A 20,352-nucleotide genomic window follows, 5' to 3' on the forward strand; every position below is an offset into this window, starting at 1 on the left:
TTAAATACTTTTCTAGATTTTGTGTTGACTTGTGATTACTTCTCTAAATCAATTTTTCAGCATCCTATATATATGTATTTGTTAGGATGAATCAATTTTTCAGAATCAATTATCAAAGAATGCAAAAATATAACTCCTCATAGAGTCTCTTGTTTTTCCTCTACGACTTAAAAGAAGTCCTTAGTGCTTTCACAAGGAAATAGGATAATTTTTTTTATCTTCAAACCTGCACAAAGATATGGAAACCATATCATTGAAATAATTAAAACGGAAAACAACTGGAATCAAAGTGCTATTGCCTTATTTTTTAAAAAAAAAAAATCTTGGGCTTTATGCAAAACTAAACATTAGTTGCCTAAATCTCCTTAATTGGAATACTAGATGGGTGTATCAATTCAACTCGACACCTTCTTCCATAAATACCAAAAATGATATTTGTTTTGGGAACAAGACTAGAGTTTTGAGCAGATATAATATATTTATGAAAAAAAGAGAATAAAATGGATTTTCAACTAAAATAATTCCCAAGCTAGTACATTTCAACTATGTGCGTATCCGTATGGCGTGAGAATGTTTTTTTTTTTTATATGTTCTTTTATATCACAACTATAATTAGTAACTAGGATTTTGATTTTTTTAACATAAAATCATAGATAGATATTATAATTTTAAATTTATTTTTAAAATCACAGTCATCAACTATAGTTTTAAGTTTAAATTTAAAATCATAGTTAGTAACTATTATTTTAACCATTTTCCAAAAAAAAATCAAAATTATAATTAATAACTACGATTTTATGATATGAATACACATGTAGATATGAAACACTCCAATTTGAAAATTATTTTGAGAGGGGATCTACTTTGTAGATTTTTATTTTTTTTAAATAAATTATTTTTCCTCAAACCTCAAAAAACAAACTTGTTTAGAACTAAATTCAATTATACACTTCCCTAATTTTTCTTTACCCTAATAGAAGATCAATTCCATTTTATCACTTTTCCACCAGAATCCTCATGACTACTTGTAGAATTCTTGAGATGAAATGAAAGAGTGGTATGAGATGCTTGTTTAAACTTTAGTTTCAATCTCGATCAATGTGGTCCATTCCCTTAGCTGTGCATTATTCCAATGCCAGTTTTCCTCCATAAACTCCAGGTACAAGATTAGATTCCGTGTGGAATGGATCCTGTTGTGAGACTTGACCATCAATATCCTTCTCTCCATTTGTGGGGTACTGCCCACTTGATCACTGCTGTGGAAATCTGACTAACACACCCAAATTCTCAACAACCCAAAACCACAGATTCCTGCATCCTTCCATCCATCTTTCTTTAAGTAAGATAGACATCCATTTGGTCTTTGTCTTTACGGGTGAATCCTTGACTTCCAACAGTTGCTTCATCTTTCTCCTCATTCATGTACACCTTTTCAAAGTATTCAGTGGAGATTGGCCCCCATCAATCACTCTTTCCATGTTAGGTTGATTAGGTCACCAACCATTTGCTTAGTGGTCATGCCTTTTTTCTATATCAATTCAAAAACCCCACTCGGCTGATATGGTTTTTTTTTTTTTCAAACCAATATAAATAAGGCATGAACACATCCATTTTCATATCTCTACCAAACTTTAACGTTAATATCTTGTTTATAAGTGATTCTAATAAAAATATTTTTAATTTATATTATTTTTGTCAATAATACTTTTATTATAAAAATATATAAATAAGAAAGCCTTTTTTATAATGTATTAAAAAAAAAAGGTTTTTGTAAAAAACTTCCATAGTATATTTTATGACATTATTTTCTTTAAAACCTTATTTTTAAAAAAATTAAAATAAAATTAAAAAAACCTAAAAACGAGGATTCTATCTCACTCAAAGTCACTCACATATCAAAGTATAAGGGTTATTTGGAATTGTTATTAACTTTTATATTTAACAATAAAAGAGACAGAAGCAATTACCAAATTTGAAAATTATATGTCATAAAAAATTAATAAAAGGAAAGATGATTATAACATTTTTAAAACTTTTAGTTAAGCAAAAGAAAAATTCTTTGAGATGTTTTTACTTTTTACTGTTATTTTTATCATTTACCTATGTAATTAATGGTAATTAAAGGTTATAAAATTATATTTCATGCATATTAATTTCTTTACACATCCAATTTTCACTTAAATAAGCTATAAAAATGTTGTAAAATAATTTTTAAAAAATAATATTTTATGTGATTTTTTATTCATAATAAGTTATAGGAAAAAAAAATTAAAATGCTTAAGTATGATTAAAAACATACTCCATTTCATAATAGTTGACATCAACACATGTTCACTTATCATCTAATATTGTTATATAAAAAAAACGTTTAATTTCACATGAGTATTATTATATATGTATATATATATATTTAAAAGAAAAAAATATGAATTATTGATATTTTCTTAAAATTAAAATATATCATGTGATTATAAATTAAAAATTCGTTTAATAAATTTTTAAAAATATTTTTAATTTTTTTAACATTTAAAAAAAATTATTATTTAAGTAATAAAAAACTAAAAATATTTTTTAAAATCACTACAAACATTTATCGCCGAATGCCGTGACCCCGAGTCTTCCCAAATCCCGTGTGAAAGTAGTTAGGTGAGCAACCAATGTTGTTCCTGAACGTGGAGGCAATGACCAGTCTCCCATTTATTTTTTTTGACTAGTCAATGGGCATTTTCCACAGTTATTTATGATATTTCGGACTACAGAAGACTTAGAAAAGCAACCTTTAGCAATTGGTGGCCCCATTTTCCTGATAAGCTTCATGGAATCCCTCCTTCCACATTATTCAACCGAGTGTGGCAAACACGCTCTCTCTAATTTTTCTATATATATATATAAAATATATGAAGACTTGTAAAAGCAACCTTCCCCCGTTGTTCACGCGTACTATTCCTTGTTTGGACCATATGAAGACTTGTGAAAGCAACCTTCCCCCGTTTTGTTCACGCAAGCTGCTGCTACTTCCACGTCCTTTAACAGAGCGTGCAAACACACTCTTTTTTATTATTATTATTTTGTTTTTTGTTTATTCTGTTTTCTGTTTTTATTTTTAAAGAAAATAGAAATCAAGTTTAAAAAAATGTCTAGATATTATTTTTTAACTTTTATTTTTGAAAAATATTAATTTATCATCGTGAAATCATCTAAACTTTGCCCTACACTCACGCTGGATGGGCTAGAATTTTCCTTCTTTCTATGGTTAGTTGCAATAGATTTTCCGGCACTGCAACGTAGGACACGACAGTTGAAGGAGCGTGGACTTAAAAGTAAAAGTGATGTGGAAAATGAGAGAAAATATATAAAAAGAAAATGCTGAGGTCACACTGCCATAAGTCAATCGGAATCATAATTGTGAAATGAATTTTCTTAGTGGACGAAGAGCAACCAGCAGCCACGGCCCACTGGTACTGACCATTCACATTGACTTTCGAATCCACTTTTTCTTTATAATCATGTATTTATATATTAATATATTCAAAACACCCCGTTCATTGGTCGTGGACTCGTGGCTCCTTCGTAATTAATCCCAACACACTGGTCAATTTGTAAAATCCAATCAAATAAATTCTGATAGCCCACCACAGTTTGAAATTGAACCGTTGGTTTTCATCTCTTTCCCAGTCATCTTCCTCCCTCCTCAGTGTCCTCACAGAGACGCCGGTGATGTCGAAACCACTATTTTTATTTGCCAAAATTTCATTCCCCGCTCTGTTTCTCCTCCTAGTCCTCTTCTTACCCCTTCAAATAATTTCCCAAAATCTGCATGATGAACGATCAATCCTCCTAGACGTTAAACAACAACTGGGCAATCCACCGTCACTCCAATCGTGGAATTCTTCATCCTCGCCCTGTGATTGGCCGGAAATTACATGCACCAACAATACCATCATTGCAATTTCGCTCCACAATAAGACCATCAGAGAGAAAATTCCAGCCACAATTTGTGACCTCAAGAACCTCATCATACTTGACCTCTCCAACAATTACATTCCCGGTGAGTTCCCGGATATTCTCAATTGTTCCAAGCTTGAGTATCTGCTCTTGTTGCAAAACTCCTTCGTGGGTCCAATTCCAGCTGATATTGATCGACTTTCACGTCTTCGGTACCTAGACCTCACCGCAAACAATTTCTCTGGAGATATTCCTACAGCAATTGGGCGGCTACGGGAGCTGTTCTACTTGTTTTTGGTCCAAAACGAGTTCAACGGCACCTGGCCAAAGGAGATTGGTAATTTGGCGAATCTTGAACATTTGGTCATGGCCTATAATAACAAATTCCTGCCTTCAGCCCTTCCAAAGGAGTTTGGCGCATTGAAGAAGCTGAAGTATCTGTGGATGAAACAGGCGAATTTGATCGGGGAAATACCGGAGAGCTTCAACAATCTATGGAGTCTGGAACACTTGGATCTCTCACTCAACAAATTGGAAGGCACGATCCCAGGAGGCATGCTTATGTTGAAGAATTTGACTAATTTGTATTTATTCAATAATAGATTGTCCGGCCGCATTCCTATGACCATAGAAGCTCTCAACTTGAAAGAAATTGATCTTTCCAAGAACTATTTGACGGGGCCGATACCAACGGGTTTCGGGAAGCTACAAAATTTGACGAGTTTGAATCTTTTCTGGAATCAGTTGTCAGGAGAGATACCAGCAAATATAAGCCTCATTCCTACATTGGAAACCTTCAAAGTTTTTAGCAATCAATTGAGTGGAGTTTTGCCTCCAGCATTTGGCCTTCATTCGGAGCTCAAACGCTTTGAGGTTTCCGAGAATAAACTAAGCGGGAAATTACCTCAACATTTATGCGCAAGGGGGGCTTTGCTTGGAGTGGTTGTTTCCAACAACAATCTCAGCGGGGAAGTGCCCAAGTCCCTCGGGAATTGCACAAGTTTGCTCACAATTCAGCTTTCCAACAATTGCTTTTCAAGCGAGATTCCTTCCGGCATCTGGACATCCCCGGACATGGTATCGGTGATGTTATCTGGAAATTCATTCTCGGGGGCACTTCCAAGTAGATTGGCAAGGAATTTGTCCAGAGTGGATATCAGTAACAACAAGTTTTCTGGTCCAATTCCTGCTGAAATCTCTTCTTGGATGAACATAGGTGTGCTCATTGCCAACAACAATATGTTGTCAGGAAAAATTCCAGTGGAATTGACCAGTCTTTGGAACATCTCTATTCTGTTGCTTAACGGGAATCAATTCTCGGGTGAACTTCCATCCCAGATCATCTCATGGAAGTCACTCACTAATTTGAATCTCTCAAGAAACAAACTTTCAGGCCTAATTCCCAAGGCATTAGGTTCTTTAACTAGCCTTACTTACCTTGACCTGTCAGAAAACCAGTTCTCAGGTCAAATTCCTTCTGAACTTGGTCATTTGAAGCTTAATATCCTCGATCTTTCGTCCAACCAACTCTCTGGGATGGTCCCCATTGAGTTTCAATATGGAGGATATGAACACAGTTTCTTGAACAATCCCAAGCTGTGTGTCAATGTTGGCACTTTAAAACTCCCTAGATGTGATGTCAAAGTCGTTGACTCCGACAAATTGTCAACCAAATATCTCGTTATGATCCTAATTTTCGCTCTATCTGGTTTCCTAGTTGTTGTTTTCTTTACCCTGTTCATGGTTCGAGACTATCACAGGAAGAATCACAGTCGAGACCATACAACTTGGAAGCTTACTCGATTCCAAAATCTGGATTTCGATGAACATAACATATTGTCCGGTTTGACAGAAAATAATTTGATCGGACGTGGTGGGTCAGGGAAAGTATACCGAATTGCTAATAACCGTTCTGGTGAACTCCTAGCAGTTAAAAGGATTTGTAATAACAGGAGATTGGATCACAAGCTTCAGAAACAATTCATAGCAGAAGTCGAGATATTGGGCACCATACGCCATTCCAATATAGTGAAGTTGTTGTGCTGCATATCAAATGAAAGTTCAAGCCTTCTTGTTTATGAGTACATGGAGAGTCAGAGTTTGGATAGATGGCTTCATGGGAAGAAGCAGAGAACATCGTCCATGACAAGTTCAGTCCATAACTTTGTCTTGGATTGGCCAACAAGGTTGCAGATTGCCATCGGAGCTGCAAAAGGCCTACGCCACATGCATGAATACTGTTCTGCCCCGATCATACATCGAGATGTGAAGTCCAGCAACATCTTGCTAGATGCTGAGTTCAACGCGAAAATTGCGGATTTTGGATTGGCCAAGATGTTGGTCAAGCAAGGAGAGGCCGACACCATGTCAGGAATTGCAGGCTCTTACGGATATATTGCCCCTGGTAAGACCATCAAGGCCCTCTTTTCCACATGTTTTCATTTCCATAATTTATAGATAATTTTTATCATACAATTCTTGTATACTTGGATGACAGAGTATGCTTATACAACAAAGGTGAACGAGAAGATCGATGTATATAGCTTTGGAGTAGTCTTGCTTGAGCTGGTGACGGGGAGAGAACCCAACAGCGGGAACGAGCACATGTGCCTTGTAGAATGGGCATGGGATCAGTTCAGAGAAGAGAAAACCATTGAGGAAGTGATGGATGAGGAGATCAAGGAAGAATGTGACACAGCACAAGTGACCACTCTCTTCACTCTAGGCCTCATGTGCACTACCACATTACCATCCACTAGGCCAACAATGAAAGAGGTTTTGGAAATTCTTCGACAGTGCAATCCTCAGGAGGGGCATGGAAGAAAGAAAAAGGACCATGAAGTTGCACCCCTACTTCAAAATGGCACTTACCCCGCTACTAACAAGCATAGCGACAAGGGATCAAACAATGAGGATGACGATGTACACCCCAGCTTCAAAATTTACCGCTTGTAAATTAACCCAATGGCTGGCTTCCCCGGCAAAATGTATGATGGACAAGCAGCTGGGATGCAGGAATTGTACAAAGTGGTATGCAAATGATTGTCCATATGCGTTGTTTCTTCAAATTTTTCAAGCACCAAGCATTAAAATTACATTCTAAAAAAATACTAAGAAAGAAAAATCTCAACTAAAATAATTCTTTTTGTCTGGTTTAATATAAAAACACAAGAAAAAAAATCAAATATGGTTAATAATTAGCAAAAAAAAAAAAAAGTATTTATTCTTTATTTTAAAAACAAAACATATAAAAACAATTTATTGATATCAAATCTTTTTTTGGTTTCTGTTTTTTTTTTTTAAGAAAAAATCTAGAATTGAAAGTCAGTATCAATATTTGAGATGTATGATTAAATTGCTGATTTCATTATTGAAGAATAAAGAAGACCGACAGTTTATGACAAAATTTTGTCCTTTTTTTGTGGTGCAAAATCTTCAGCATTGTTGCCACCCATAATTGGGAGAGGCTGTCACTTTTCTACCCACCGAAAAAATAAATAAAAGTGAAGATTTTATTATAGTTGAATGAAAATTAAGGTTTTGTTTGAATAAAATTATAATTCGAACCTTTTTGTAGATCACTAATTGAAAAGTAAATTTTTTGCTACCATTTTTAAAAATATATTTGATAAATATTTTTTATTAAAATAGTTTTTAGAGAGTTTTTAATTTTTAAAACAATTTTAATATGTTTTTAAATATTTTTTTTATAAGGTACTCACAAAAATAAATGAAAAAAATATTTTGAAAACTTTTATATACAACTATTTTTCATTTTTGACTTTTTAGAAAACTGGCTGAAGTGTTTCCTTATTTTCCCCCTTTGAGAACCTTAAAAATTAATAATAATTATTTAAAATATATATATATCTGTATAACGGTTCATATTTTACCCCTTGTTCATGTCCCTGTCAGCACAACCTTCAAGCTTTCTCCAACCTGAATGCCTCCACTTCTATATCCTCTCCGCCGTACTCTCCGCCCTCCATTTCTCTTTCACCACCACCACCAAATGGCGCGTGTTCTCTCGCACGCTTCCCCCCTTCCCTGCCCCTCACCTCCATCCGCCGCCTTCGTCTCCAATCTGAGCTTCTCTCATTCTTCGATCCCTTTCCAAATCTCTTCTCCTTCTCCGAAATCTTCTATATTCGGTGCGGCGTTTCGTCTCGTGTGCCGAGAAAATGAGCGGTTTTCGAAACGGTTTGGCAGGATTTTGGCTTCGCAGAGGGGGTACCGGAAGCTGCGGCGGCGGCCGGCCAAGAGTAAGGCAAAGGAGTTGGAGCTCGGCGTCAAGATTTGCATCGAAGAAGAACTGCCTGACGATCCTGAAATTTTGGTATTTTGCTATACAAATGCGAAATAGCTAAAAAAAAATGGTGCCATTGAGTTTCTCATATAGTTTTGGCTTGGATTTTGCTTATATAAGAACAGAAGCATATAGAATTCCACCATACGTATACACTATTTATCCTTTCAATTTGTTTGAACTGATTCCTGTTTCTCAATTAGAACAAACTACATTATATGTGAGTGGATGAACACCATGTTTATGGAACTGAAGCTTCAGAGGATAATGATTTTGGGATTGTTGTCACTTGCCCTCATGTTAGGAGCAGGGTTTCGGAACAAATATTATAGCTTTCTAAAATCGAACTATAGCACGTGTGAAAAAATTTTTGCAATTCAATAATATCAATGGTAGTCTTATTGAAATATATGTCAGGATAACCTGGAAAGTTATATACATGGTTGAGAGTTGTTTCTTGTTTATTGTTATTAGCGACAAATGCATATGATGACTTGTTTCCTTACAGCTTTGAGGCTTGGTTCAAGGTTTTGAATTTTGCTATTTTCCTAGTGCAGTTTATTGTTTCATTTTCTTTGTGGTTTTCTCTTATTTTCCTGCAAGCCAAACATGCTCTGTAAAACCAATTCTCCAAACATGAGCGGCTAGTTTCCTTCTTTCTTCCTGGAGGAAGGAACTAGAGACAAGATTCATATTGAATTTAGACAACTGAATCTAAAGGATGAAAGTTTTTTTTAGTGAATTGATTAATTGAAATTGAGGTAATATTCTCTCCTAATTGCATTGAATAGGAAATATGGTGTTACCTTGATCAATTCACCCAAACCTAAATTGTTAGATTCAGTGAGATTGTGTAGATGCACTATAGGATCTATTGGGAGGTGGTTAGCAATGAATTCATAAAATATCAATGTAAAAAACATCAAGTGTACAAGTAAATGTTTATTTAGTTTAAACTTGAATTTTTTATTTAAACCTTGGTGGCTTCAAAAGCAGATTTAACTCCCTGAATATCTTTGAACCCAAAATCATGCTTGAGTTTTCTTGGAAGTTTTGCAATCTTAATTTGATTAATTTCCTCCATTGCCAAAGAATTCAATTCTTTGAGTGGGGAAAACATGTTTGTGAAATCATTTTTCATATTATATGTTCCCTTTGCTATTAATTATTTGGTTTCTTTATTAGTGAATTATTCATTTTTACACATTTTGCAGAATATTGCAGAGATGCTTCGTCTAGATGTTCCAATAGCAATGAAGTTAGCATTTGAAGGTATAAAAGATTCAGAGTATAAAACAAGAGATACTACAATAAGTGATCTTGGTGGGTTTGAAAATGTTGAGTTGTCTGTACTTCTTTGCAATGATGAGTTCATTCGCAAACTCAACAAAGAATGGAGGGATGAGGACCATGCCACTGATGTTCTGTCCATGTCACAACATATACCTGAACTTAAGCTTCCAATTGTAAGAAATCAATTATTAACCAGAAGATATTTCTTGAGTTACAAACACTTGACATACTCGGTTATCTTTCTTGCAGCTTATGTTAGGGGACATTGTAATCTCTGTTGAGACTGCTGCAAGACAAGCAGAAGAAAGAGGTCATACCCTTCTTGATGAGATACGCATCCTCATGGTTGGTTAATCGTATTTTAGTTAGTATTTTCTATTTTCTTGCAGTGTTTGCTTCAGTGCTAGGATGTTTGCTCTCTTTCACAAGATTTCCACATAGATAGCATCCTTCTTTGCCTTTCACATTCTTCTCTTTCTTTGATTGTATGTGATTCAATAGTTCATTGGCTTTGGTTATCTGTCAAAAAATCGTATATCTAGGCTGAAAAAAAATGAAATTTTAGATTTCTGAAAGAAAGTGCAGTACAATTTTGGCTTGTGAAGGAAGTATTCTGCCTGGGGAGTAGGACGGAAGTGTTTTCTTTGGGGAAGTTTGAAACTCAACTTCCAATCTTAATTACTTAAAAAGTTGTGTAGGAACAAAATGCAATAAAAGAAAAGGATATATAGGAACCAGATTGTTCTGTTTTCAGCTTCTTGTAAACTCGTATTTGCAGGTCCATGGGTTGTTGCATCTTTTGGGATTTGATCACGAGATTAGTGATGAGGCCGAAGTGGAAATGGAAAAGGAGGAAGAACTTCTTTTGAAGAGTCTTGGGTGGAAGGGGAAAGGTTTGATTCAGAGTGCATATGATGCTGAAACTGATGGCAATTCTCATACAGAAAATTCAGATGGTAATTTCACTATTTACCAATTCATGATTATAACCTTCTTCTATGATAAATCATCATATTTGTTAGATAATTCTTTATTTCTTTTGACACTATGATACGACATATATAATATTGCAGTGAGAGAATCTTACACGTGAATTGTTTAAAGACAGGAAAAAAGAAGGTAGTCTACGTTTCTATAAACCAAAGTTCAGCTATATCTTCTGTGATGTGGATGGTGAGACAACTCTTGAAATACCTTTAACCATCCCATTAGTTCTTTCACCAGCTTATCATGGTTCTTTTTTAACACTAGGTACAATGCTGAACAGCAAAAGTCAAATTACTGCAACTACCACGAAAGCCTTGAAGGAGGCCTTGTCAAGGGGTGTTAAAGTGGTAGTAGCTACTGGAAAAGTGAGAATGGATTAAATTTTACCCTCTTATTTTTAGTTTATTGGCTATTGGAACTGCATTCTATAAATGATTTCTATTTCATGCTGGATTATGTCAAGCTGAAAACTTCCTACACCTTTTCCTTCTTTTTCCTTTTTAATTATGTTGTTGCTGCATCATCTCTTTTTTTTTTTATTGTTTTCTTTTCTTTTGGACAGTGTTACTCATTTGACAAATATTCTGATCATCAATTGCTAATTTCATCTTTTGTAACAGGCTCGTCCTGCTGTGATAACTGCATTAAAGGCAGTAGATTTAGTTGGAAAAGATGGAGTTATTTCAGAGTTCTCCCCTGGGGTTTTCATACAGGTTTACCTTTTCCCCTTAGTTCTTTTCATCTTTCAGCATGCTGGTTGCATTTAGCAATCACTTCATACTTTAAAGTTATAAATCTTAGTATTGAGTGATACTTCTTGTCAGAACATGCTTGCCTTCTACCTGAAGAGTTTTTCTATCACATGTTTCTCTATTTGAGCATCTGCATACCACATGTAATATTCATGTGCAAAATATTCATCAATGACGGAATTTCAATGTCACTTATCATAGATCATGTTCTTGAAATGTTCTTTGTCTTTTGTCTTGAGTTATTGATTTTGCTTACCATAGGATTTGATTTGTATTGTCTATACTCATTCCAGGGACTGCTTGTTTATGGTAGACAAGGTCGGAAAATTTTTAAAAGGAATTTAGATCCAGATGTCTGCAGAGAGGTAATATATCTTATACTGGGTATTATAGCCTGTTCTCATGGGATCAAGTTTTTACTTCATTTATTGCCATATTTTATGTTTAAGAAAAAAAGGAAGTTTGGAGTTAAACATGATGACTCATTCAAAGGTAGTTGGTGATTATTTGAACCCACTTTGTGGGCTGTCATGCATTCCTCGAAGTTTGGAGTTATTTATTGGAAGCAGAAAAGAGAAACAGCAGTACAAAATTTGGGAAAGTTGATCTATATGTCAATTCTATGTTCTTTTTGAGGCAATGAACCTCATTCAATTCAAGAAAACCACTGGTTATCATTGACTTCATTTTGGTAAGTAATGTATGCTCAGTACTGAATGTCTCAGATCTGAGCAAGTTCAGGTCAGTGGGAAGAAACCTAGAATTAAAATTTTTGCAGCTTCTTGTACCTGGACTTGGATATGAGATTGGCATTGTACCAAATAAGGGTTCCATACTTCTGTTTCAACCACATGCTGCACCTTTGCTGAAAAGGATTGTATTTCAAGATAGAAATATTTCCTTTAATGTATATTTTAAGAACATTGCTTTGTATGTTTTTCATCAATAAAGTCCACATTAAGCATAAAGGGGCAGCCCTCCAAGCCTTCTCCCTTCTCTTACCCACAAAGGCATCATGCCAATCAAGCAAATTTCTTTTAATCGAAGAATGCAAAACACACTGCACACCAATAAGGGAGAAAATCAAACTCCAAAGCATTGTAGCCTTTTTGTAAAACAAGATTAAATGATCACTGGTTTCCTCTTTCTCGTTACACAAGTAGCACCTATTCAACATATTTCATCCCCTCCTTTTGAGTTGATTGATGGTCGAAATTTTGTTCCAAGACACTTCCCAAGCAAAAAAGCTCACCCTCATCAGATCGATGGTCTAAATTCTATTGAACGGTCCGACCAAGCTTTAAAACATTCTTTTTTGTATACTCTTGTAAATTGGGCTAGGGTGTTTATAGAGGATCATATTTTGTCTATGATTGATTTTATAGAATGGCTATGTCTAGTTAGGGGGAAAGGTTTTTTGTCTTCTTTGCCTAGTTCCTTGGGTGTTCTGATTGTGTACTTTATGTGTACTATTTTTGCCACTTCTAGGCGCTTCTAATACAAGCTCTGTTTACCTATCAAAAAAAACAAAAAAAAAAAAGGTTTTTAATCAATTTTCTAGCAACTTTTTTATTTATCCACCAGAACTTCGTGCATTCACTGTTATATGGTTCAATAATTAAAAATTTTAACTGTTGAATATCCTTATGATGCAAGAGTGACTTTTATTCTTATTCCCCATCTTACATAAAAAATATTCTTATGATCTAAATTGCAGGCATTTCATTACTCTTGCAAGAGTGAAGTTCCTCTTGTTGCATTCAGTGAGGATCGTTTATTGACACTATTTGATCACCCTCTTGTTGAGTCACTTCACACTGTATATCATGAGCCAAAGGTGCCCGATACCATTATATTTTTTTCCTAAGTACATCACCTTGTGCGTTTTTTGTATTAAATAATCTGCATGAAATGTCTTTCCAGGCAGAGATCATGCCTTCAGTTGAACACCTCTTGGCCATTGCTGAAATACAGGTATGGCATTTAAAATTGGAAGATATACAGTTTCACTTAATCCAATTACACCATCCTCCTGATCAGAGACTGAGATACACTTTAAGTCTGACAGTCAAGCAATTGGATAGACCATTGTGTCTAATTGCTGGCTCCCAATGATTACTCTCTTTCAATTGATTAAAAATGTTTATGTTTAATTTGATTGAAATCTTTTTGTGAGTCTGAGCATGGCTTCACTTTTCAAGTATATCCAAACAATGCTAGTTCCTTATATTGCCCTTTTCTTCTTTCTAGTTTAAAAAGCAAACAGTGTGTGTTATGTGTGTTTGTTATATCAAAATATCATTGCTCAGGCTTAGCAATCGATCATGCCCAGTCTCAAGCCAAATTAATATTTAGTATGCTTGCTGCTTCGGCTATGTTCTGACTTCTTGTAATGACCTGAGCCTTTTGGTTTTACAGAAAGTGCTTTTCTTAGACACTGCTGAGGGAGTGGCTACTGCTCTGCGGCCATACTGGTCAGAAGCAGTTGGAGGTCGTGCTAATGTTGTCCAATCACAGGCAGACATGCTTGAAATCGTCCCCCCAGGAACCTCAAAAGGAAGTGGAGTAAGAATGCTACTTGATCATTTGAATGTGCCAGCACAGGAGGTACAGACCAGCAAATTTTAGATCTCTATTTTCTGTTTTTTTTTTTTGGTCTTTGTTACCTCATCAAAAAGGATGCTAAAGAATATTGAAATATGATGATATTATGTAACCAAACCTCTGATTGACACATTGCTTGTTAGGTAATGGCTATTGGTGATGGAGAAAATGACATTGAAATGCTTGAATTAGCTTCTCTAGGCATTGCTCTCAGTAATGGTTCGGAGAAGACAAAAGCTGTGGCTAATGTGATTGGTCCCAGCAATGACGAAGATGGTGTAGCTGATGCTATCTACCGGTATGCATTCTGAGGTTCAAGCACCGAGCAATTGGAATGGACTTGCATCGCTTGGTATCCATGTCATGAGATGCAATCTGCTGTTGTTATTGTTTGTTTATCATTATTTTTCTTTGAAAGGAATGATTCTTTATGAGCTTGGCAGATACGGAAAAAAAAAAAAGGGGAGAGAGAGAAGCTTTGCCTTTCCCCTTGCTTAGTGAAAATTGTGATTCAGTCCTCATTTTACAAATCCTGTCAATAATTTATACACACTCTTATTCAATGTGACCCTATTTCAACAATTTAGAAAAGGAGAAACAAGGAAATTAAGACATCTTGAATATAGAGTTATGAATTATTTGAGTTTTGTTCTGCTTTGTATTATGGAGAATGTTCAACTGTGAAGTCTTATGGCCCCACTTGCATATTATTTAGAAGACGATGTTTGGAAGTAAAATTAAGGGAAATGTCTTCTAATGGCTGGTAGAACTGAAAATCTCTATCTGAGCCTTGGGTGAAGTGATATAAGCTAAGGTGTCCAATCTTTCTGTCTGAACTTACAAGAGATAGAGTTTCATGTTGCCCAGCTTTCTAAATTCCACACCTTCAAGCCAAACAGAACCCAGAAACCAAATTCATTGAATTGTTTCTCTTTCTGATACAAAAGCCACAGAAAAATACTTTTCTCTAATGCAATTCTCATACCCTCATGGTTTTTACTTACATTTAAAAGCTCTTATGTTCAGGAACAGGAGGTGGCCTGCAACCCCCTCTTATAGCTTGCAAAGATGGAAAAGAACCCTTTGCCGACTTCTTTAATAGGATAGGTTTAGGGGCATATGATGATTTATGGATATCTAAACCACCTCCATAGCTTTTACATGACTTCATTCTCCTTCTTAGAGGAGTCTCTCTCCTCGCTAGATCTTCGATACAGCTTACATTTGATAGAGATGTAAAGGACTTTGACTTCCCTTGAAAGTACTTGGATAGACCTCTCCTGCAGATGAAAGGAAAGTATGGATAGTACGGATTATCTTTGCAGCTTTTATGCTTCCTTTAGATAATTGGAATTGTTAATGACACTCACTTGATTGGGAGTATGGCCATTAGGTCTGATAATTCATATAAAGGCCCATTCACAAGCGAGGATGATGAAGACGACAACGGCATTGATGATGTTGCATCATCTTGCAAGTCTGATAAAGATGTTGAGCCAATGGAGCTAGTTGAATATCCAATGCTGGATGTTGGTGATTCTGCACTGCAGATATTACAGTTGCCCTTCTTGGTGCTCCAAGGATCAAGCACGGCATCCTTAACATGGACTGCAATTGAGGTTTGATCCCGAAACACTCTTTCTCTACCTGCACTCATTGTGTTTCTCATATTATTGAAGAAGATGGTCTCTGGATTCTTACTCTATGTGAATAGTAATATCCTACTAGGCCCTAGGGTCTCCAAGGCAACTATCCTTTTGACCTACACTTCTTGAGAAATCCTCTAGAAAGGATCAAGATATTGTTGGTGCTCAACCAAGACATGAAATGAATGGAGATGCTTTTTATCTAGGCAGGGTTATGTGCAAATCACGTCAGATCCCATTTGGAGAAAAGGGTTGGCTTTTGTCCAAGGCCCATACCCTATTGGCCATTCCTGTTCCATTTTTTAAGCCACACTCGTTGATTGAAGAGATTATTCTATTTGGGAAGGTCTTGAAAAGAGGATTTTCTGCTGGAATGTAGGCATATAGTAGACATATATACCTTCATAACCACCTGAAAGAGAGCAGAGAGGCACTACTCCTTTTGAACAACTACGAGACTCCAGATCATTTTATACCGTAGTGCTGATTGAAGGCTGCTGCCAGAGTTGTTTTAATTGACTACATGTTCTTTTTATTGAAAAGCCAAAGAAACAACCCTAAGGGAAATGGTAATAATGTTTTAGCTTTCCTTTACCATATGGGTGATTGAGAGCCAAAAGATTATTGAAAAAGAAAAACACAATAATAAACAAGGGCACAGTCATCATAATAATCCAATCAAAAGCGTCCTAAAACAGTGAGCATCCCCCAGTCTTATTATCTATTGTGATGCAAAACTACTAAAAATATAATGGCGCCAGGAATCCATTCAAGAATGGCCCAGAAGGGGAAACTAGAGCTCTCTTAAGAACTGCCCGTCTTCTCTTGCTCACCCGAGGGAAAAGAAGTCTGTAACGTGTAATGGAAAACATTGGTAGTTGGACCAGTACAAGCTGCAACATCATGTACAAAACATCGTCAGGACTAAACAGCTGCACTACATCAAATCCAGCTTCTCACACTGGTTTATCATAAGTTGTGTTCCTCTTCCCACACTCTAAGATGGTTTTATCAGCTGTAATGAAGAATGCAGCAACAGATGCTGTAAATCATCAAACAAATATAGATGGTTAATGTTTACAAAACTAATGACAAAAGACAATTCAATAACAATAAACAAAATTTCAGTGGCATATCTAATCAGACATCATATAGGATAAGTCAAAAACTAGAACTCTACACTTCAAACGGAAAAAATTCTTGTAGGCAGGGAAAAAAAGAGATATTCTCTCATGGAACCCCAACCAACAATGGTTTCCAACTCTTTAAAAACATGGAAAAGCAATTTGAAAAAATGAATTCAGCACCATACCTGCAGAAATGATGAGTGCCCGACCAGTATAATTGATATGCTGCTTCACCCAAGGAACATATCGAACGGCTCCCAGCTGAGAATATGAATAAAGGAAAAACAACATCAAATAAAGATGCCAATCTGCCATACCATTCAGAAAGAAGCAAGGTATGACCTACGCAGGGACCTGAGGCTTCAATCAGTAATCTTGGCACCTTTTCCCATGCCAAGACCAAAACAACTGCTTTTCATTCTAGTTGCAGGAGTGCACGTACATGTGGCCTAACAGGACCACAAAGCACAATGCAAAATCTTTTTTCTCTTTTCTTTTTTTCTTCTGGATTAGCAAAGTTACAATCGTAGAGACGATGAAAATCTTCATTATTGCTTAATCTCTATTTTTTTTGAAAGAAGAGAAAAAATCAACTGCAGGCACCTTTTTCAAGTGCTTCAATGGGTTCTGACACCACATAGCCTGCAAACCATAGCTCAAATTGCAGAAGGCCAAATAGTTTAAAGCACTGCCAAGTTGCTGAGCAATGGCTACTTTAGACCAAAGAGATTACAAAAACAGGTTTCCCTCTCTTAATAAATGGATATCATGCTAACCGACTAACACCAAGCACAGTATAAGCAATGACGGGACATAAGATAATGGGATAAACAAAACCACCCATAATGAATTGATCACTAGTACCTACCATGGTAGCATCCTACATCAACACCCCATTTGTCAGTGACACTGCAAGATGTTAGTTGTTAGCAGCAAAACATTTGGCATCTTAACTCCCATTCTTGATATAATAGCAAAAATAACAGTTTCTAAAGAATTCATGTTTAATAAGATTTATTAAATTTTTGGCAATGATTTTCTATCTAATACAAAGCAATGATTGTCTATCTAATACAAACTTCATTTCTCCGGGCTTGATAATTGGCTATGTAAAAGTTAAGGCCCCAATAAGCAGCAAGTGAGACTAAATTTATGTGATGGTCTTGATAGCAAGTTTGATACAAAAGGATGGGGGAGAAGCACCTGAAACTTGTTAGAACGGGGGAAAGAAAAAGTAAAGGCGAGGAGAAGATTTAGCGCATGTTTTCTTTCTTTTCATTTTTTCCTTCTTTTCAACCTTTTTTAAAGAAATAAGAAAAGTGACTCAGATGAAGAAACCACAAGGGAAGGAGAACAAATTATTTTATGAGGGCAGATGATTGGAAAACAAGAACAAATGAAAAAAAAAGGTGCATACAATGAACCATAGTGCATATTTTAGGATGGATTACAGCAAAGATGGAAGGAGAAAGATAGAGACAAATACTTTCAGAGAAATTAGAGAAAGCATCAAGAAGGATAAGAGGGGAGAAAATTCTCATGTGCCAAAAAAAAAAAAGCAATAATTTCCTGCCACATTTTCTACATCACACTTTAGAAGGCTATCTTCTCTACCTCTCCACGACATCCTTCATTTTCCCTATAACAACAGCTACATGACAGTGTAGCCTGATTAGTCTACCTCCATACTATACCAGCTATTAACATCTCTGTGTTGTTCACAAGGATCATCCAACTCTCTAACATCCATGAAGAAATCTTTTAAAAACATGTCCAAAATAAATTGCCAAAAATAAGGAAAGAATCACATACTGTTGCCACAGTACTGATAACTGCTGCAACGCCAGCTGCCTTGGTTGCTTCACGAACGCCTTCTGCAAATTATTCATACAAATAGGTTATCATCTGATTACAGCACTCAATGAATTGCATTATACATGGATAACCGCAACACAAGACAAGAAAATAAACTAGAATATACAGAAAGTTTAAGATATCCAAGATACCAAACATTTCATCTTGATTGTTGAAAATACATAATAAAATCTAGGCTGACGTATAAACAATGAGACCAAGGTACAAAGAATGGGACGAGGCACAAATAATGGGACCAAGGTAAAAAAGAATGTGATCAAATTTTGTACAAAACGATATCTAAATCTATAAGCACAACTAATCAGGTCGTACTTTTCAGCACACACCAAATCAGTATTGTAGCCAGACCCTATAATAAATGGCTCTATAAGAATGATAGGGACCAAATTATGTTTAAGTAAAATCAAAACCCTAACCTTGGATTGGTTCATTGAGAAAACAGAGGAAAACGAAAAAAGAAGAGAAATTTCAGTCTTTATAGTCTTCCTCGACTAGACCAAGCCAAATTGTTGCATTTGAAGAAATCAATCAACTTCAGCGGTAAAGAATCCAAATTAACCCTCTCTTTGGCTTCTGAGAAAACTCAGAAAATTTCTAAAACCAAGAAAATCTATATCCTGACATTTTATGATATTTCTCTATTCCAAAAATTGAAACGATACAATTCAGCTAAAGTGCGAAACCTTTGATCCCCCTCAAGTCCTAATTAATCTATAAAACACTTTTTTTGCTTTCTTCTCCTACATTTTCCCAGTATCCAAACAGAACCTAAATTGAATTCATACAATAAAACACACATATATAGACAGAACCTTTGTTCAACTCGGACAAATTCAGAGGGGAACAGCCCATACAAGACTAGGATAAGAATAATAATAAAATCATAATATTCCCAAAAATGACGAGAGTCAACCCGTCTAACAGGGAGAGCCTTTTTCTCCCCCAAGTCCATAACAATCAAATCATGCAAAAAATTTAAGACCCCAAACCTTGTCCCACATTTTCTCAGCAACCGAAAAAGAGAAAACACAGCGGACGAGCCAATCAAACCTTGAACACACTCCGCTCGGACAATTTTCCGACTTTCTGCAATAGAGGGAAACCCAGCTTTTCTGGGCGTCGAAATATCCCCAGTTTCTGATCCAAATCCCATTCCTCTGTGTCTTTTCTCTGTTACGAAAGCAAATTGAAGAATTCCAAGTGCCCTTCGGGTTTGCTTCGTTTGATTCTGTGTGATTTGCGTGCAGAAACCCAGATATTTATTTCCTTTCGAGTGCCGTGTCCTAATTCCCTTTTTCTAGCCACGTGGCATACAACAAAATCAGGTGGCCATTGAATTCTGTGGAAAGTATACAGTAGTTCGGGAAGTGTTTTTAACGGCACTTTAAAATTTTTATTTTTCAAATATTAAAAATATTATGAATACTTCTCAAAATCATGTCAAAAACACTTTAAACCGCTTTTGGTTGAAAACATTTTAATAAACAAAAGGTAACAGCATTTTACAGTGATTTTAAGTATGTTTTGAAGGAATTTTAGAAAATATTTATAATATTTTTAACATTTAAATTATAAAATTTTTTAAATATTAAAAATATTAACAGCGTTTTATAGAATCACTATTAAACGGGTTCTTCATAATTCACGTACCTTTTAAAATCACTTTTCAATTTTATATTTAAGTGATTTTTGTCCAAACACATAACTCCTTTTCTCTTAATTAAAATATTTTAAATATATAATACTTTCATAAAAATGTTTTTAAAAAAAATTATATAATATTTATTAGAAATGAATTTGAAAAGATTGTAAGTATT

At 35.4% G+C, this 20,352-nt stretch overlaps 4 protein-coding genes across 4 annotated transcripts; 2 read left to right on the forward strand and 2 right to left on the reverse strand.

The window, feature by feature from the left end:
* The first annotated feature begins 3,564 nt into the window (after positions 1 to 3,564).
* LOC104878975 (receptor-like protein kinase HSL1) lies at positions 3,565 to 6,996 on the forward strand. Its single transcript, XM_010649989.3, has 2 exons — positions 3,565 to 6,349; positions 6,443 to 6,996. Exons 1-2 carry the CDS (start codon positions 3,718 to 3,720, stop codon positions 6,898 to 6,900), a joined length of 3,090 nt encoding a protein of 1,029 aa, XP_010648291.1. The 5' UTR covers positions 3,565 to 3,717; the 3' UTR covers positions 6,901 to 6,996.
* Positions 6,997 to 7,822: 826 nt separating this feature from the next.
* On the forward strand, positions 7,823 to 14,534 carry LOC100268155 (endoribonuclease YBEY, chloroplastic). The gene is made up of 12 exons (XM_010649990.3): positions 7,823 to 8,281; positions 9,466 to 9,717; positions 9,794 to 9,889; positions 10,323 to 10,500; positions 10,649 to 10,717; positions 10,796 to 10,896; positions 11,152 to 11,244; positions 11,577 to 11,648; positions 13,001 to 13,120; positions 13,207 to 13,257; positions 13,702 to 13,890; positions 14,031 to 14,534. The coding sequence occupies exons 1-12, from the start codon at positions 7,889 to 7,891 to the stop codon at positions 14,196 to 14,198; spliced, it is 1,782 nt and encodes a 593-aa protein (XP_010648292.1). The 5' UTR covers positions 7,823 to 7,888; the 3' UTR covers positions 14,199 to 14,534.
* A 158-nt stretch (positions 14,535 to 14,692) lies between these two features.
* LOC132253613 (protein OXIDATIVE STRESS 3-like) lies at positions 14,693 to 16,162 on the reverse strand. Its single transcript, XM_059736123.1, has 2 exons — positions 15,258 to 16,162; positions 14,693 to 15,167 (listed from the first exon to the last, which is right to left on the reverse strand). The coding sequence occupies exons 1-2, from the start codon at positions 15,554 to 15,556 to the stop codon at positions 14,894 to 14,896; spliced, it is 573 nt and encodes a 190-aa protein (XP_059592106.1). The 5' UTR covers positions 15,557 to 16,162; the 3' UTR covers positions 14,693 to 14,893.
* A 17-nt stretch (positions 16,163 to 16,179) lies between these two features.
* Positions 16,180 to 19,835, reverse strand: LOC100263004 (early nodulin-93). The gene is made up of 4 exons (XM_002274994.5): positions 19,586 to 19,835; positions 18,473 to 18,534; positions 16,846 to 16,921; positions 16,180 to 16,575 (listed from the first exon to the last, which is right to left on the reverse strand). The coding sequence occupies exons 1-4, from the start codon at positions 19,686 to 19,688 to the stop codon at positions 16,490 to 16,492; spliced, it is 327 nt and encodes a 108-aa protein (XP_002275030.1). The 5' UTR covers positions 19,689 to 19,835; the 3' UTR covers positions 16,180 to 16,489.
* Positions 19,836 to 20,352: the final 517 nt, after the last annotated feature.

The sequence above is a fragment of the Vitis vinifera genome, chromosome 4 (genome assembly GCF_030704535.1).
Source record: "Vitis vinifera cultivar Pinot Noir 40024 chromosome 4, ASM3070453v1".
NCBI lineage: Eukaryota > Viridiplantae > Streptophyta > Magnoliopsida > Vitales > Vitaceae > Vitis > Vitis vinifera.

Excerpts from the sequence above, each read along its gene's own strand:
- LOC104878975 (XM_010649989.3), top strand. The coding sequence starts at position 3,718 with ATGTCGAAACCACTATTTTTATTTGCCAAAATTTCATTCCCCGCTCTG. Across the intron at positions 6,350-6,442 it reads TTACGGATATATTGCCCCTG|AGTATGCTTATACAACAAAG; the intron begins GTAAGACCATCA and ends CTTGGATGACAG.
- LOC100268155 (XM_010649990.3), top strand. The coding sequence starts at position 7,889 with ATGCCTCCACTTCTATATCCTCTCCGCCGTACTCTCCGCCCTCCATTT. Across the intron at positions 10,718-10,795 it reads TATCTTCTGTGATGTGGATG|GTACAATGCTGAACAGCAAA; the intron begins GTGAGACAACTC and ends TTTTAACACTAG. Across the intron at positions 11,649-13,000 it reads ATCCAGATGTCTGCAGAGAG|GCATTTCATTACTCTTGCAA; the intron begins GTAATATATCTT and ends TCTAAATTGCAG.
- LOC132253613 (XM_059736123.1), bottom strand. The coding sequence starts at position 15,556 with ATGAGAAACACAATGAGTGCAGGTAGAGAAAGAGTGTTTCGGGATCAA. Across the intron at positions 15,168-15,257 it reads ATGGCCATACTCCCAATCAA|GAGAGGTCTATCCAAGTACT; the intron begins GTGAGTGTCATT and ends TTTCATCTGCAG.
- LOC100263004 (XM_002274994.5), bottom strand. The coding sequence starts at position 19,688 with ATGGGATTTGGATCAGAAACTGGGGATATTTCGACGCCCAGAAAAGCT. Across the intron at positions 16,922-18,472 it reads TTATCAGTACTGTGGCAACA|CTGGGAGCCGTTCGATATGT; the intron begins GTATGTGATTCT and ends TCATATTCTCAG. Across the intron at positions 16,576-16,845 it reads GGCACTCATCATTTCTGCAG|CATCTGTTGCTGCATTCTTC; the intron begins GTATGGTGCTGA and ends GATGATTTACAG.